General features: G+C 37.1%; 1 protein-coding gene across 3 annotated transcripts in view; it reads right to left on the bottom strand.

The window, feature by feature from the left end:
- Positions 1 to 259: 259 nt before the first annotated feature.
- The window catches only part of LOC134675416 (transcription factor EB), a 183,271-nt gene continuing 164,217 nt past the window's right edge, over positions 260 to 19,313 (bottom strand). For all 3 annotated transcript variants that reach the window (XM_063533655.1, XM_063533653.1, XM_063533654.1), the window contains 5 exons: positions 8,861 to 9,029; positions 6,311 to 6,435; positions 5,095 to 5,203; positions 4,351 to 4,479; positions 260 to 3,702 (listed from right to left, as the gene is read on the bottom strand). In XM_063533655.1, the coding sequence (XP_063389725.1) occupies positions 3,536 to 3,702; positions 4,351 to 4,479; positions 5,095 to 5,203; positions 6,311 to 6,435; positions 8,861 to 9,029 (699 nt within the window). In that variant the 3' untranslated portion in view covers positions 260 to 3,535. The remainder of the gene's footprint in view (positions 3,703 to 4,350; positions 4,480 to 5,094; positions 5,204 to 6,310; positions 6,436 to 8,860; positions 9,030 to 19,313) is intronic.

Raw genomic sequence — 19,313 nt, 5'->3', positions numbered from 1 at the left:
GTTTCCTTCACGTGAAAGCGGGTTTCCTTGCGGTGGTTTTTAGCTATATTTGATGGAAATCGGTCCAAGAAGGTTGGAGAGTATCGGCTGTTTTCCACAATGATTTAAGGCATTTTGGCATACATTGATTTTACGGCATATAGAGTAGGGGGTTTTTAATTTTATTGATTTAATGGTTAAAAATGTATAATTATGACTGTTGGAATAAAATTTAAGCTGAACATCCAGATAAGGTTTAATTACATTGAAAGACGAATAATCTAGTAAATTGTGTTTTATTTACGTTTTGTACTTCAACAATATTTTTAATCTCATACAATATTAAATAACATACAATTCATACATCTGATTGTGTTTCGCCCGAATTACTTTAATATAATAATATAAATAGAAATATTTAGTTATAATAATGTCTTCAAATACGTAATAAGGCACTGTAGTTTTAATATCACCTTCGAGTTAATAGTAACATAGCAAAATATCATCAATAGTAAAATTTAAACATTTTGTTTTCAATATCTTTCAATTTAATCTCGAAAATTCAATTAGGTACAATACATATATTAATAATGATTTTGTCAAACATAAAATTGTAGGTAGATTCAGTTTAAGTATATCGACTGGAAAATCCCTACATCCCGGCCTTTGTAGTACCTTTAGGTATATAATACACTATTTTCTGTTTCACCTTATGGCCGTTATTACATTTTAGACTTAAATAAAGGCCATTATTGTCTCAAAAAATGTTGTTGGTATTTTTTTAAATACTTGTATAGCTGCCTGTAATTAATAAAATTACAATCTAATAATAAAGCTTTAGACCAGGGGTCCCAAAATAAAAAGACCCTCGCAGTCCGCTTCTCCTTAAGTTTATTAAGCAAAAAAATAAAATAGGTCAGCGGTAAGGATGCGGTCCGCCATTTGGTGACCCCTGCTTAGTTTAGACCATAAGAAGTCTTCAATGACACTACCTGGCTTTTTAATAACAAAACTTCCGTGAGACTCAGACATATTAAATATATTAAAAACGGGCCACTCACGTAAGTGAAGTCACTCACGTGAGTGACCCGTTCTTGAATACTACCGGGCTTTGTTCTATTTAAAAATTAATTCAGATACCTATTAGGCTAGTATTTATTTTCATATTTCACTATTTAAGTCAAGGCATTTAAAACTGTTATAGCTAGTATTGCTTACATTATTTTGAGCGCAAACTGGCACCAACGTTTTTTATTGCACGACATATGTACGTATAAATAAAACTAGAAAAAATAAAATTTTATATGCACAATTTTTATTTAAAAATGTTTTGTTTTTGTATAATCTAGTCCCAAAAAAAAACCTTCAATCGTTATCCGAACATTTGATTAATCGAACTCTGTCCCACTTTATTCGGATAACCGAGGTTCTACTTTAGCTCATTCCACACTAGACGGAGTGTCACTTATAGTCTTAACAATATTTATTTTATTAATTTAGTTCCGAGCGATAACACCTACCTCACAAAAAATTATATAATTCTACAATACATTATTAGAGCCTGGCTCTAATATCATGATACATATTTATATATGCACTTCCCGTAGGCAAAAATATATTAATTTCTTCCTATCCGGAATACAATTCAAATTGAATTTTTCATAAATTCTTCGTTCTCAAAGATGATTTTACTCATTTTCTTCAGTTTACTAATCTGCAATATCATATTTCAGTACCATAAATTATAGAAAAACTTCAAAGTACAGTCTAATAGACTAGTACCTACGGCCATAAAAAGTTGGTTAAGTTTAGGTATCTACTAGTTCATCAATTGGCTTCATTCTAAATGTTGTACAGTTTCAATAACATTGTACACAAGTTGTGTCATTTTTAGTGTTCCGTACAAAACTTTGTTCACGGAACACTTAGGTATTTTGTATGAAAGTAAAGAAGAGTGGCACCGAATTTATAACACATCGCTTCTAAAAATACCTATTAAATCTTTGTTCGACAAAAGTTGTTATACTGCATAGGTTTCAAACAGTAACACTTAACAATAAAAATCATCACAAAATAAAACTTAATAAATAACATGTGATCTACAAAACCAGTGTTTTTCCAACAATTCTAATAATTTTATTTACACGAAGTCAAAAACATCATAAATACTACAATCAAGGCACTTTGTTTCATACACATTAAAGGTGTTGAAATAGTCTATGTACAAAAATATTTTTTTTTATTATTTATTGATTAATTATCTAAAAATATAATGTATCACATTTTTTCTGTATAAAATATTGTGGTCCGTCAGTTAGATAATATCCCAGTGTATTGATATAATTTAATTATAATATCATAAATATATTATTTCCAAAAGAGCACCATATTAAGATATAATTTATTATAAAATATAGTATTGTCAAAATTTCATAATACTTCGTAAACAGAATTTACTGGCATATAATTATATACGCAATGTTTAAAACATCAAATGTATTTATTAATAATAAACAAGCATTTTTCTAATCTATTTAAGTAATTTAAAAGAATGAAAACTGTATCCAGCCAAACAAAATATTCTAAAAATATAGCTTTTAAAATAACAATAAAATGAGCTGGTAACTAATGTATCACGATTACTACAACGCTTAATTCTAAGCTACTTAGGAAGGATTTTACTAATATAAAATAACTATTTTTAGTGGAGTGACATTTTTTATAAAAAATGTTTTCATTTCTACCCAAATGTTAATGATCTCTTTGGTTTTTCTAAAAGTAACTGGGACTCAAGGCGTCTACAAATTTTAATGTAATTTAGTAAAATCCATAAATGGCATACATTAAAAACAATCAAAAATATTCTAATCTTACCAATCGTGCCGATAGTCAAATAATGAACACATTATAACTAGATTATTATTTAAGAACATTATTTGAACACTATTTAGCAGAATAGTCAATTCGAAGGAAACAACGCCATCTATATGGAAGAATTAAAATAATCTCCAAAAATACTGGTACGAAATTAAAAACTACTAAGACGGTCGTTGATGTTAAAACCAATCTACAAAACTAAAGTTCGTTTCTTCTAATTATCAATTTAAACCTGTAGTTCATTATTGTCAGACATCTCTGTAAACCGACATAATCTCACTGTCAAATTCAAGATAAGAGTCCAAGGTCTCTCACTAACACATTCAGGAGTCATTGTGTGTGTTTGATAGCACCTACATTCAGCAACTGGTCCTTCGAGCCGGATCAGGGGTCCCTTGAGCCGGATTAGTCGTCTTTCGAACTGAATCAGTGGTCCTTCAAACCAGGTTAGCGATCCATTAACAGACCAGACGAGACCAGTGGTTCTTCGAGCCGGATTAGTGGTCCTTCAAAATCGATTATTGGTTCATCGAGCAAGATCGTTGGCGTATCATGCGTCGAGTCTTAAAATAGATCATATTTCGACGTGAATAGACTTTTTAATCGGATCGATGGTTCTTAAAGAGATCAATGGTCCTTCGAACCGTATACCTCGACCTGGACCTGCAGTTCTGCTAAGCTAAGCCCCCAGGTCCATGTCGAAGCAGTGGTTGCGCGGGTGGCTGTGCGGCGAGTGCGGCGCGTGGTGGTGCGGCCCGCCCAGCAGCAGCGCCGGCAGGCAGCCCTCGCCCAGCCCGGGGAGGCCGTTTAGACTTATTGCCCCGTCGCCCATTAGACCAGACGTGCCTAAAAATAAAATGATATGAAATCAATCCCTTAAAATACCAACTAACACCTCTAATAAATAATAACATCTCTGGATTAGCAGGCGTCAATAGGCTACGGAGACTGCTTAGCAAAGGTGGGCCGTATGCTTGTTTGCCACCGGAGTAGTATAAAAAAACAGCAGATATCTTTACGCTGATTTATACCATCGACGAATCACTACTAGAGTAACCCTTGCTCTGGGACAGCATTACGCCCAATCTTCTAACATAGGCGTCGGTCAAACGACCAAATTCCTTAGAGGAATCAGAGCGCATACAGATTAATTTAAATACATATTATGATGATGTAGGGTTTTTACATGTTTCCTTTACCGATTATATCTTTTAGATTTCTTTGCTAATTATAAAATTTAAATTCTATTTTTGTTTTTAAAAGATGCCGGACAAACGAAACAGGATCGCTATAAATATACTTAGCGTTACTACGTGCAGCAAAAACTAAGTGTATTGCGGATGGGGTAGGAGGAGGTTACCTACCAAAACTGCTCAAGACCGGAATCAGCAGAAGAATATAATTCGAGTCCTACACCACAATAGAAGTTAACAGTAATCATCCTGTTAACTTCTATTCTTCTTATCAAAGAAGAAGATGAAAGATATAGGTTACCTGCGCTGTGAGGAGAATATTGTGCGGCTTCATGTAGCATGCTGGCGATACTTCGCTCCGTCGCGTCGCCTACTACGTCCGCTAGGCTGCATAGCTGCGACGTTGGCGACGAGCATAGCATCGGGTCTCCTGGAATAACAAGTTACAGAGATTTAATCAAATATTCAAACAAAAATAGACTTCAGAAATGCAAATCGTCAATGGACATAACAAGAATTCTCAAGAGCGAGTTATATTTAAAGGCTCGAGGAGGAGGGGATGGGACACTGGTGTGCGTAAAGCACCATACCTAAAGGTGTCATTCTTCATTCATTGAATGCTGGCTATAATTAGTTTAAAAAAAAACAGAATTTGACCGAATCATTTCTTATACTAACTCATCGATCGTATTGAAGTTTCATAAAGAGTGGCCGATTTGACTGGTTGGCTGGTTATTATAGAGTCCGCCTGCGCTAAGTTTGCACCGACTTGACATTGTATATGTTACAACAGAGTGTGTGTTGTATGTGTTGTAGCAGTCCGCCGGACGGTATCGGCCTGTCAGTTGTTCGGAACTGTCAAACTTTTGTTCTAACTGACAGGCCGCTACCGTCCGGCGGACTGTTAATCAGTGGGCCCCTTAAGAGCGCACTATAATTGATAGCCCTTGGGCTTTAGGAGAATCTGGTGGTGTATAATGTTAGTTACCCGTTGATGAGATTTTCGATGGGGTGCTAATAGTGTTGAGGTGTTAATGTAATTTACCTGTGGTGACGGGGTTGTGCGAGTCGTCGTCCATGAGGTCCTCGATCTGCGCGAGGTTGAGCACGGCGTCGTCGCCGCCCAGCAGCCCGGGCGACGGAGACATCCTCATCTGGAACAAAGGAATCATCTGAGATACTAAAAAGTAAAAACTATTCAAAAATTAAAACGAATAAAAATTTTCGTTTACCATCAGACGGGCCATTTTATTTAAAGTTGTCCCCTACACTTTTTTTTTTAATTGGGACTCTATATGTTATTTCTACTCAGAATCATGAGCTCTTTTGATCCTAATAGGAGAAAAAAAGTGTCCTAAGATTTCCATACATTTTTCGATCTTTCCATTCCGAAACCGCCATACAAAGTCTATGAAAAAATGGTAACGGAATGAGAAAAAAGCCTTGGGACACTTTTTTTCTTCTATTAGGATAGAAAGAGCTCGTGATTCTGAGTAGAAATAACATAAAAAATCCTACTTTAAAAAAAAAAACTGTAGGGGACAACTTTAAATAAAATGGCCCAGCTACACGTTGTACGCTTCCTATCAATCAAATTGAAAACAAAATAGGTACGCATGATTGTTGGTGCGCCCAAAAAAACTGGCGTTTGAAACAAATTATTCTATTCACATGTCCGGTGCCAGTAACGAAGTATTTGAGAAACTAATTATTATTTATGTTGGTCCCGTTATCGCCACTTCATCGTCTGTCATCGTGGTTGTTGCTCTCTAACTAGTATCTACATATATTAGTACATATGACCAAAAAGAATAGATAGTATAGAGGGGTCCTGTCATAGTAAATTTTGAGGTCACAGTAAATTTACTGCCATATCTATCGACAGACGACTAAAGCTCAAAATGAAAACGTATAAAATTATCAAAAAAATGTATTATATGGATAAATGATTTTATTGATTTTATTATATTTATATCATTTTGATCCATGTTCATTCACTGATATCTATGTGTTAAAATTGTTAAATATGAAACGGTGTCGTCATGCCATCTAGCCGAAAATAGGCTAAAGGTGTGTGCGGCATCTATCCGAGAATGACTTTTTCTTGATTTCCGAGGCATGTTTTTTCCTTAAACTTTATTCATCATTTACGAAGTTACATATGTCTTTAGTATTACCTATATACTCTGTTCTTTTCATGATTCAATATTTTTTTTTTTGTAATACTCATGCAAGTTTTGATTCGTTTCTTACTCCTTTACCTTTATGTGTTTGTGATTAAGGTAGTGTTCGGGCTCCGGTTCCAGACACAGATCAGGTTCTAAGCAGTCTAGAGACAGGCCTTCATCTCCTCTCAGCGGTGAACACGAACCCAGCTTTAAACCATCTGGAAAATACAAGATTTGTTTTTGTAACCGTTCCACAACATTTGCGTTGTAACTATTATAGGTACATAAAAACGGAAATATAAAAAACGCTTGATAAATTTGTGTTATGAAAAACAGTTCGATTTAAATTCATATTTAAAATTAGAGATCATTATATAAACTAGGAATCCACTAGACCGAGTTTAGAGCAATTATTTCATGCAACCGATGATGCCAAAAATGCGGGGGTGCGCGGGACGAGGTGAGCGAAGTCCCGTGCCGTGATTGGTCCGTTCAAAGATACGGATGTCACACAAAGACACTTTCGACTCGAACATGGAGTAAAATTACCGTATGCGTGGCAGAGGGGGTAGCGCGACTATGCTCAGTCTGGAGGATGTTTTGTCTGTGGATTTACTACTACTACTATCATCATTTAGTACATTACTACTATCCTTTTCAAATAGCTTGAGTTTTGTGACAGCTGTCATCTCAATACAATTTTTCGTTTTAAGGTTATAAAATGTATGGAGACGACAGCTGTCACAGAAATGAAGCTATTTGAAAAGGATTATAATAGTTACGGTACTGTCGTGCAGACCGGCTGTTACAAATCAGTTTTTGGTTAACCCCATTTCGTATGCCATTGTCAATTTCCTCGATAAAATGAGCATTATAATATAATTGTGAGAGTTATGTGGCAACGAGGGCTCTGTAGCTAGAGCTCTGAGGGTCTACCGCGAACCACGTTCGACGTGTTACCCCCCCCGTCACACTTACGTACGAATTTACAAGTGCGACAGAGGGGTAACACGTCGAACGTGGTTCGCAGTAGGCCCTCTGTAGTTGTACGTCGATATCAATAGGGACAATTAACATGACAGTGAAATATATAGCTCGGCAGTAGCAAAGTCGCTGCAAACGCTATCCAAATAATACCCAGGTCCTTCCCAAAAGTATTAGGTTTTTTTTAGGGTTCCGTACCCAAAGGGTAAAACGGGACCCTATTACTAAGACTTCGCTGTCTGTCCGTCCGTCCGTCCGTCTGTCACCAGGCTGTATCTCACGAACCGTGATAGCTAGACAGTTGAAATTTTCACAGATGATGTATTTCTGTTGCCGCTATAACAACAAATACTAAAAACAGAATAAAATAAAGATTTAAATGGGGCTCCCATACAACAAACGTGATTTTTGACCAAAGTTAAGCAACGTCGGGAGTGGTCAGTTCTTGGATGGGTGACCGTTATTTTTTTTTGCTTTTTTTTTGTTTTTGTTTTTTTGCATTATGGTACGGAACCCTTCGTGCGCGAGTCCGACTCGCACTTGCCCGGTTTTTATTATGAATGGGCTTACTCATGGCCACATACTAGCCTCGTTTAAGTGATACAGAGCAGATTGGTAATGGTAAGAATCGTTAATTGAGTAAAAAATAAAAACAGCAAATTTTCTACTTGTTAACTGTGGTGATAAACCTATAGCATGTGCACATGACGGCTAGATTAAGGATCTCCATCGGGAAAGCTCGGGACTTTACGCTTTTTTCCGATCGTTGACAGAATCGCAATGATGTATGAATGACGTATAAATGACAAATAAATCAAATGAATGCAAAAATATTACAATTTTATTACTTTCTTAGATAATTACTTTTTGCCAATATTTAATACTATCTTCTCTTCACATACGGTGTTCAAACATACCTCCGTGTCTTATAGTTATAATGTACGCCGCAGCCCGCACCCGATCCCGCGCACATTACCCATGCGATAGTGTATGCTCTTCGTCATTTTTCCTCCGCAGATTGTCATAAGCAGCAATTAGCCTTTAATTTCTCATTTCGTGCGCAGTTTCACATTCCGTTGGGTACACCATATCTTTTACACAGCCCGACAAATTTAAATAATCACGAGCATCTAACAACGGCATTTTTATTTGAAGAATATGACATTAGATAAGTAAAGTTCAATGAGAATTTAATTTCAAACATCAGACCAGCCCATCGACACCCCATACTTTGATAAATTAAGAACGTACTTGTTACCAACATTGAGGCATAGAAATAATCTTATCGAATTAAAATGACTGCTGTTGCATTTTGGTGGCACATACCATACTTGCCAAAACGTAGTGATTATATGCTCTTTGCATCAGACGTCTTGTCTATTTCCTACCACGCAAGAAGGTTTGTTAGTTAGGTATTTAAGAAGAATTTATTCTTAGTATTTCATTTTTGCAAGTTTATTTGGTGCATCAAACACAACCTACTTGTAATTTTTTATTATTTAACAAAGTAGTTTTTTGCATGGACGTCGGCTATAATTTAGAAACGGTTGCCCATATTAACATAGTTTCTACGGAGAAAACATAGAGCTTAGGCTAAACGATCCCCCTTTTGCGGAAAGGATCGTCGTGTCTTTCCACCCCGTATAATCAAATGTATACCTAGAGCGTCGGGCACGGAGAGGCAGTCTGCGGGGCCGGGGTGGGCGCGGGCGCCGGGCATGTCGCGCAGCAGGTCGGGGCGCGCCTGCTCCCCTCCCCCGCCGCCCGCGCCGGCCGGCGAGCCCAGCTCCATGAGCGGCGACGGCTCCGTTTTTGGAAGGATCACCTCCTGGAAACGAGAAAATATTGGCTAGTCATCAAAACACGGAAATAATAAGTGCGTCTACGATTCGTACCTCCCTGGTCCGTTTAGATTAGCGAAATGCTATACATGGAAGTATTCTGTCCGCTCAATTATGACCCAACGCAAACTACCCCGCGATAGGCGGTACTTACAAACTGCTCGATTGGCAATCTCAGTACGATCGAGATGACAGTCAGTGACAAATGGCTAAATTGATTTGTAAAAACAACGTTTTTTTTGTAATTAAAAATATATTGATGTGTCGTGAAGTGGTGGAGAAGTTATTTTAGTTCATACCAAGGACAGTGGAATCACTTTTCACTTGTAGTAAACAGATAACTTCAGTAGAATTTGGAAAAATCATGACGATTTGTTTTCAATACTACCGTGCTAAGCTAAAACGTAACAACTGCATACGACTTTCATAACAACATACGACTTTTTAAATTGCGAGGATAATAGAGATGGTGTTATGCTAAATGAAGTAGACTATTTTATTAACTTGTGTTTGGTTTAGGTATTTTCTATATAATTATAAATGTAGTAATAAATTCCTTCTTAGAGATTTGTATTTTCCTTTTTTATTTCATGAGATCGAACTATAAAAAAACTACCTAGTTATTTCAAATTAATAATCAAATTTGGTATTGTCATTTTACATTACTTTCCATTCAGATTCCCACAAGATGCTATTCGCAGAGAACTATGGAAAAAAGCTGTCCAATTAGAGAGACATGAAATTGAGTGGATGCCTGGCAAGATATCTAGAATATGTTCTATTCATGAGATATAACCCGTGAGATAATCATACCCGGTCTCCTATATGTAGATAATTTTTTCGTATCATGCTTTCACTGAATTAATTTAAAAAAATACACACATTATCTGAAAATGTTGATCATTTGAATCCACCCTCTACTGTCACATATATGTAGGTTCTCTCTCAAGCCATTTCCGTCAGTAGAAAAGAGCGGCAAACATATTAACTTACATTATAGACGGGACGAAATCAGTTTCGTTTCGTATAATGTGAGTTAATATGTGTTCAAAACGCGAAAGTTTAAAATATTATAAGAGCGGCAAAGGGTCTAGCCGTGTTTGTATGGGGCATCGGCCCCAGAAGCCAAATTAATTGCCGTTTTGCCAATTTATTAGGCCAGATGTAAGATGCTATTTCACCAAAAAAATAACCCTAAAATGCTGCAGGTTTTTGAGTAAATTAAAAAAAAAGAAAATTGGTTTTCTTTTTTTTTATCTAAACTACCGAACCGATTTTTTTGTAACTTATACACATTATGTAAGTAATCTAGATGAATTATTTAAAAAAAAATGGAGTTCCAAATATCCTTATAATTAGTAATATTTTCACTTTTAATTTTTCAAAAATTTTTTTTTTATATTTCCGAAATAGGGACACCCACCAATTTTGGGTATTTTATGTATAAATTAATGTTCTATAACATATATTTTTTTCAAAAATATTCATTTGGCTCAACAGGGTAAAAATACCGTATGTATGTATGTAATGTATGAACAGACACAACCGGGAGAACTCCCGGTCCCATATCGACCACCGCGCCGCTCTGTACGAATTTGAATTTCGAACGTAACAAATAGCTAAAATGGACCATGGTATCTAGACACGCGGCAGCGTGTCAAGCCAAGTTCAAGCAAAGGAACTGGCTAGCCAGCGCCAAGTGTAATATTACACGAACCACTTGGTGCCACTTTTGACCCTTCTATAACTCAAAACATCTTTAACGTAAACACATAAAACTACGTGTGTTTAATTATATCCATAAGGACATCTAGAAGCCCAAATTTCATGAAGCTAGCTCAAACGGTTATAAAGATATGAAGGTCAAAAAGTCGTAAATTTTAAGACTGACTGACAGACTTACTATAAGTACTGTCGTGAATAAAAAATAATAAGATTTAAAAGTGGAGCTTGTAGTGAATAAAAAATAATAATTAGATTTAAAGTAGTGCTGGCACTGTGGTGAATAAAAAATAATAATGTTTTAAATGTTTAAATAATTAATGGGAAAAATGCCTCGGATAAGATCCGCAGTAAAACATTGGACTATTGGAGTACAAGGGTCCTCTTGTTGTTCTAACCTGGTTAATGGGAACTTGGTAGGATGTTGAAAAGATAACACCAAATATCTGTCATGCAATTTAATACACTTCGCTAACTACTTACAATGCACTCCGCTTTAGGGCGGGCGCTACTCAAAATACAATCTGTTTTTATAAACCGTTGGCGGTTATGGGGTGACACCATAGTAGACCTTAATCTACGATCGCGAGACGGGCGAAACGCGGAGTTTTGGCCAAAACCTAAAACGAAAGTCTAGTGCACTCACGGATACCGGGTGTAGCTTTCATCCTGGAACTTAGCGTAGCAGACAGATCGACGTAGATCAGCGGCGGGCGTTCATCGAGCCCCAGCTGTGACAAGCTAAGGCGAGAACAAGCCGCGGCGCTCGGAGTTTCACGGGAAGGACCCGCGTGAAGACACCTTGGAGTCGTCGGACGGCAGCATAGCCATCCGACACACGGCCTGCAAGTCAAGGCCGCGTCCTACGGCGTGGAAGCAGCGTCAACATGACGCTCAGCAAAATCGGGAACGCGCAACAGCGCGCCAGGGAACACGATCACCAACCGTGCTCATGTCCATCGGCGACACGGGACGCACTAAGTAAATCACGCGCACAATTCACGCACAGCGATATACGCACTTTACAAATCGGTCTCCCACCAGCCGGACCAGGCGGCGGAAGGAGACGAGGCAATTCCTCTTAATCTTTAATTAGAAACCATCTACATCCTAGCGTATTCCCATTCCAAGTCCAAGTGCAGTGACAGTCTGAAATAATCTCCTACCGGACACGTTGCGTTTCGATTCACATCAACACATTAAACGTCAAACCAACTTAAATCTTTTCTAAATCAAATGGTTCTCGAAAAATATCAATACTCATTAATACTTGTAATATTTTAAGTGGTTAATAATAATTACTAATAATTATATTTTTATCGTACGTTTCTACTTTGTTTCCTTTGGAATATATCCTTGCTTATGCCTGAACAAAACGCCTATATTCTTAGCTGTCACCGGGCTGTCAAACTTTCGACTACCCAACGAAAGTCTTTTTTATGTTTTTATATAATTTCATAAATGATTCTAAAATACAAATTAGATTAGGATGTGACCTACTTGAGCAGTTAAAGCGGATCACGAGGATAATTTTGATATACGTGAAGCCAGGTTTGGTTCAACAATCTCTGTACAATCTGGGTGACAAGTTCCGTTCGAGTGGCATGCTCTTTGGACTTGTTTCTTCGAAACCAGTTAGCCAGGAGGCAGTATATGCTAATCAACCTACAGCTGAGAAGGTACGTTACAGTTTTACCTAAGTGTCATACTCTGGTGTATGTTATTCTGTCCAAAATGCGACACTAATGTTGTACAGGTCACATTGTATGAGAAAGTACATGTTTGGTATAGGAAATTATGTAGCATCGCTACAATATCCCCTCTCTCGGCAAAGAGGTTAAGCACCGGTTAACCGAGGCAGCCGGGGTAACCGGGGAAAAATAAATTACCTGGATACCTAATCAACTAGTCCATTAGGACGTTAATTATGCATGCAGATATGCTAAATATTATTATGTTTTAATCTACCTATGTCCATCTCTGGGACTGTAAGTTTTATTTCTAAATGTTAACTCTATTAGAAATCACAGTGCATGGCCACTACACTGTGGTTTCTGCAACCTAACTAAAAAATATTTTTTCAATTCAAGTAATCCTATATTGACTGGTCTAGCCACTATTCAACATAAATAATATGAAGCTAGCTCCCTATTCTAAGATTCACTAAAGTATTTAAATCCCATTTAAATATTAAGTATTTTCAACTATATTTATAAATTCTTATTATTTAGTATATTACAAGTAGTCATATACCTAATGCAATATTAATTATTAAGTTTCAACATGGCATGCCCCACTATGTGCATGCCTATGACTACAAAATTAAATTACTAGTACCTTAATGTAATGTGGTAACTAGTTGCTAATTTATATCTACAAATAATATCAATAATAGTGGAGGCTAACTTGTAGCTCACACTCAAGTCAAATCCCAATGTGTAGCCAGCGGGCTTACACTAAGTGAAAAAAAAAAACTTGGTTTTCTTTTTCATGTCTAAGTCAGTGAATCATATCCAATATAATTACATCACCCTGGACCCTTAGGGTGTGTAGTCACAAAAAAATTTGGTTTCCCTAGAAACGCTTGAAAAAAAATCTTGACCAAATGAGTCAAGGAGGTACGCGTACTCAAAAAAAATGGGTTGTTACCTAAGTTCACCCAAATAAAAAAATAAGTTACTAACTTGAAAATACACCTTGTAAAATATAACATTGAGCATAATGTCACTGAACCAATGCTTTAAAATTAAATGGTAACTGATTTTTTCCAGATTACCTTAACTACAAAGCGGTTTGCTCTAGCAGTCGGAAATTCGGAGGTTATGTGCCGAATCAGGAATACTACTCCAAATGGAATGCAGCATGCCGTTCAACAACATGTCCCTACCTTTAGCGAATACAAATGGTGCATGTTTCAGCAGAACTTTAAAAAATGCTATGCTAAGATAGCCGAAATTGAGGTTGATTCTAAGACCAATTTCCTCAAATTTCAAAAAAATAAAAACAAATAATATGAACATTTAAGTTCTATAAAATAGTTCTATTTAGAACTGAATAAGTCAAAAACAAAGAAATTTAGAGTGTCTCGTCTATCATACTAAGTCACCAGAATGAAAAGTTTGAGTTGGTTTGAGAAATAAAAATGAATAAATATTTTAATACTTTTGAAATGGGTGGGTCGGGCGGGTGGTTGTCTAACGCGGCACCCCATGGTCGCGTATTAAACAATGAGGCATTAGGCATGGGTAGGGATGGGTAGATAAGGTATCCCCCCCCTCCTACTTCATGAAATTCCTCTCCTTCCCCGTCCGGCATGTCGGTAGAAAAAAATGGTTTGCTTGTGTCAGGGTATGTAATAAAGTATAATAAATTGGTAACACTTCACTTTATACAGGAAGTGTTAAAATAAATTACCTACCTCTCAAATGGAGCATGGTGAAAAAAAATAATATGTGGCTGAGCGCTATGCTAACTAGTCATAGTGTAGCCTAATAATAATTGTAATAATTGATGAATTTGCTACCCTGTCACAAGTAAACTTACAAATTAATTAATATTGTATTTTTAAAACAAACAATTTCACTAAATTTTTTAAATGACAAAAATTTTATAAATTTATGTTATCACTCTCCCAAGCTCACAGTAACCAGGCTATATATTGAATTTAAGCTTTCTTCGGGCGCCATTGTAGTGTATAAAAAATAATAAGATTTAAAAGTGGAGCTTGTAGTGAATAAAAAATAATAATTAGATTTAAAGTAGTGCTGGCACTGTGGTGAATAAAAAATAATAATGTTTTAAATGTTTAAATAATTAATGGGAAAAATGCCTCGGATAAGATCCGCAGTAAAACATTGGACTATTGGAGTACAAGGGTCCTCTTGTTGTTCTAACCTGGTTAATGGGAACTTGGTAGGATGTTGAAAAGATAACACCAAATATCTGTCATGCAATTTAATACACTTCGCTAACTACTTACAATGCACTCCGCTTTAGGGCGGGCGCTACTCAAAATACAATCTGTTTTTATAAACCGTTGGCGGTTATGGGGTGACACCATAGTAGACCTTAATCTACGATCGCGAGACGGGCGAAACGCGGAGTTTTGGCCAAAACCTAAAACGAAAGTCTAGTGCACTCACGGATACCGGGTGTAGCTTTCATCCTGGAACTTAGCGTAGCAGACAGATCGACGTAGATCAGCGGCGGGCGTTCATCGAGCCCCAGCTGTGACAAGCTAAGGCGAGAACAAGCCGCGGCGCTCGGAGTTTCACGGGAAGGACCCGCGTGAAGACACCTTGGAGTCGTCGGACGGCAGCATAGCCATCCGACACACGGCCTGCAAGTCAAGGCCGCGTCCTACGGCGTGGAAGCAGCGTCAACATGACGCTCAGCAAAATCGGGAACGCGCAACAGCGCGCCAGGGAACACGATCACCAACCGTGCTCATGTCCATCGGCGACACGGGACGCACTAAGTAAATCACGCGCACAATTCACGCACAGCGATATACGCACTTTACAAATCGGTCTCCCACCAGCCGGACCAGGCGGCGGAAGGAGACGAGGCAATTCCTCTTAATCTTTAATTAGAAACCATCTACATCCTAGCGTATTCCCATTCCAAGTCCAAGTGCAGTGACAGTCTGAAATAATCTCCTACCGGACACGTTGCGTTTCGATTCACATCAACACATTAAACGTCAAACCAACTTAAATCTTTTCTAAATCAAATGGTTCTCGAAAAATATCAATACTCATTAATACTTGTAATATTTTAAGTGGTTAATAATAATTACTAATAATTATATTTTTATCGTACGTTTCTACTTTGTTTCCTTTGGAATATATCCTTGCTTATGCCTGAACAAAACGCCTATATTCTTAGCTGTCACCGGGCTGTCAAACTTTCGACTACCCAACGAAAGTCTTTTTTATGTTTTTATATAATTTCATAAATGATTCTAAAATACAAATTAGATTAGGATGTGACCTACTTGAGCAGTTAAAGCGGATCACGAGGATAATTTTGATATACGTGAAGCCAGGTTTGGTTCAACAATCTCTGTACAATTTGGGTGACAAGTTCCGTTCGAGTGGCATGCTCTTTGGACTTGTTTCTTCGAAACCAGTTAGCCAGGAGGCAGTATATGCTAATCAACCTACAGCTGAGAAGGTACGTTACAGTTTTACCTAAGTGTCATACTCTGGTGTATGTTATTCTGTCCAAAATGCGACACTAATGTTGTACAGGTCACATTGTATGAGAAAGTACATGTTTGGTATAGGAAATTATGTAGCATCGCTACAGTACCTAAACCTAACCTACTTCCAGATGACCTAGAAGGATGAAATTTGGAATCCAGCTCAGTTATTGTGTGAAAGCGTAGTAAAAAATCTAAAAATAAAAAAAAGTTATAAAATAGGGGGGTCCCCATACAAAAAAACCATTTTTTATTGGGACTGACAAGTAAGTACCTAAACCTAACCTACTTCCAGATGACCTAGAAGGATGAAATTTGGAATCCAGCTCAGTTATTGTGTGAAAGCGTAGGAAAAAATCTAAAAATAAAAAAAGTTATAAAATAGGGGGGGGTCCCCATACAAAAAAACCATTTTTTATTGTGACTGACATATAAGTACCTAAACCTAACCTACTTCCAGATGACCTAGAAGGATGAAATTTGGAATCCAGCTCGGTTATTGTGTGTAAGCGTAGGAGAAAATCTAAAAATAAAAAAAAGTTATAAAATAGGGGGGGTCCCCATACAAATTTCTTTTTTATTGTGACTGACATATAGTACCTAAACCTAACCTACTTCCAGATGACCTAGAAGGATGAAATTTGGAATCCAGCTCGGTAATTGTGTGTAAGCGTAGGAAAAAATCTAAAAATAAAAAAAGTTAAAAAATAGGGGGGGTCCCCATACAGAAAACCTGTAATACGCGCTAAACAACCGGCCAACGGTGTGTCGTTGGCGGCGCGCGGCACCACATAATTAATACAAAGAAGTAAAAAACATGCAGCGGAAACACAAGAAAAAACATTAAATCTCAATACCTGCCTAGTTTTCTTTACAAAAAGTATTGATATCCCATCAAAAACATAAATGTAAAAAAGGAGAGCCAAGTTCAATACAAAAATTATGCTTGGCTGTGGGGTTCGCCGCAAAAAGAATGGAGATCTAAATGAGTGCCAAGTTCTATGCAAAATCCAAATATATATTTATAGGAACAAAATAACATTATAAACAAGTATTAAACTCTATTTCTTTGCTTTATTGGATACCTATAACAATTGCTGTTATTTAAAAAAAAATTGAGATCTTAAAGTAGGTTAGATTTGGCTTGGCCAGTTTTTATCAGAATTACAAAATATATATATGTTGAATAACTTTATAAAATGACTGATGTAATGAAAACTGGCCAAGTCAAATCTAACCTGCTTTAAGATCTCGCATTTTTTTTAAATAACAGCAATTGTTATAGGTATCCAATAAAGCAAAGAAATAGAGTTTAATACTTGTTTATAATGTTATTTTGTTCCTATAAATACATATTTGGATTTTGCATAGAACTTGGCACTCATTTAGATCTCCATTCTTTTTGCGGCGAACCCCATAGCCAAGCATAATTTTTGTATTGAACTTGGCTCTCCTTTTTTACATTTATGTTTTTGATGGGATAATAATATACTCCGCCTGGTACTCTCTTCCCGTTTTTTCTAGGTCACCTGACTGACACAAGCCTACGTCATCATGCGACAGCGCTATATGATAATATGCGATAGCGCTATATATAGCGGCCATGTTAGTGTGACGTAGACCTGTGTCACTCTGGAAAGAGAAGACCATGTTTTATTAGACTATGACATGGACTATATTATTATTGGCTGTATGCGGCTTGGTTGTCGTCGCGTCATGAAATTAAAAACCGGCTAAGTGCGATTAGGACTCGCGTTTCTAGGGTTCCGTACATAAGTCCGACTCACGCTTGACTGCACATTTTTAATATGTTTTCCTGTCATCTATAGGTAAAGAACTATTTTGAGTATTTTTTTCAAAATTTTAGACCAAGTAGTTTCGGAGATAAAGGGGGGGGGGGAATGGTAATTTTTTGGCTATTTTCTTAAATAACTTCGAACCTTTGTATTTTAAAATTATATAAAAATATGTCCATCTTTGGGTCACGAATTTACATATGTGTACCAAATTTCGACTTAATTGGTCCAATAGTTCCCGAGAAAATAGGCTGTGACAGACGGACAGACAGACAGACGCACGAGTGATCCTATAAGGGCTTACGTTTTCCTCTAAGGAGTCTAAGGATTGCGGGCTTTTTTCTATATAATCAATCGCATATTCTCGAAGCCGTTTGCAGATATTGCTAAGAACGTAGTAATGTAACGATCTTGGAGATTTTGAAAATATTTTATGTATAATCTCCTTTTTTTCCATTGCAAGATCAATATTAACGCAGCTCATATTAAAACGGAACTTTTTAATGAGCAGCGTTAGCGATGGGCGAGTCGAGTTATCTGATTCGAATAATCCGAATCAACCTACAGATGAGTTGATTCGAATCAAGACTATTGGCAATCCGAATCAACTCGGCCACTAAACTGACTGGTAACTTGGTATCCGATCCGCTGACTCGGCGAATGAATCGCCAATTCAACAACTCTCCGAGCCGAGTCAACGCTACGCTAAGGCCATTCAAAAATAAACCTTAATTCGATAGCCCGAAGATTCTTTTTACAACAACTGCCGCTTGATTCGGCGTTTCAATCCGAGTTGACTGGTACTATGACCATTCAAAAATAAACCTTAATTCAGTTGCCCGAAGGTTCTTTTTACAACAACTGCCGCTTGATTCGCCTTCCCGAGTCGAGTTCACTGGTAGTATGGCCATTGAAAAATAAACCTTAATTCGGTGTCCTGAAGGTTCTGTTTACAACAACTGCCGCTTGACTCGTTTGCGGCTCCGCGGCCCGTGACCTTGTCGCGAACCACGCAGTCGCAAACCGTCGAGTCGAGTCAGTTCGAATTTCGACTCGGATCAATGGCCGAATCGATTCGAATGATTCGAATCGAAAAAAAGTGGACTCGTCACATCGCTAAGCAGCGTTTCCCGCCTTTTTATTTTTTAATTTCGTGACGCGACGACAACCAAGCCGCATACAACCAATAATAAAGTCCATTTTAGCAATTTGTTACGTTCGAAATTCAAATTCGTACAGAGCGGCGCGGTGGTCGATATGGGACCGGGAGTTCTTCCGGTTGTGTCTGTTCATACATTACATACATACATACGGTATTTTTACCCTGTTGAGCCAAATGAATATTTTTGAAAAAAATATATGTTATAGAACATTAATTTATACATAAAATACCCAAAATTGGTGGGTGTCCCTATTTCGGAAATATAAAAAAAAAATTTTTGAAAAATTAAAAGTGAAAATATTACTAATTATAAGGATATTTGGAACTCCATTTTTTTTATAATTCATCTATATTACTTACATAATGCGTATAAGTTACAAAAAAATCG

Source organism: Cydia fagiglandana, chromosome 22 (assembly GCF_963556715.1).
Source record: "Cydia fagiglandana chromosome 22, ilCydFagi1.1, whole genome shotgun sequence".
NCBI lineage: Eukaryota > Metazoa > Arthropoda > Insecta > Lepidoptera > Tortricidae > Cydia > Cydia fagiglandana.
Note: the sequence above shows the minus strand (reverse complement) of the source record. Positions and strands in the feature narration are given on the sequence as shown.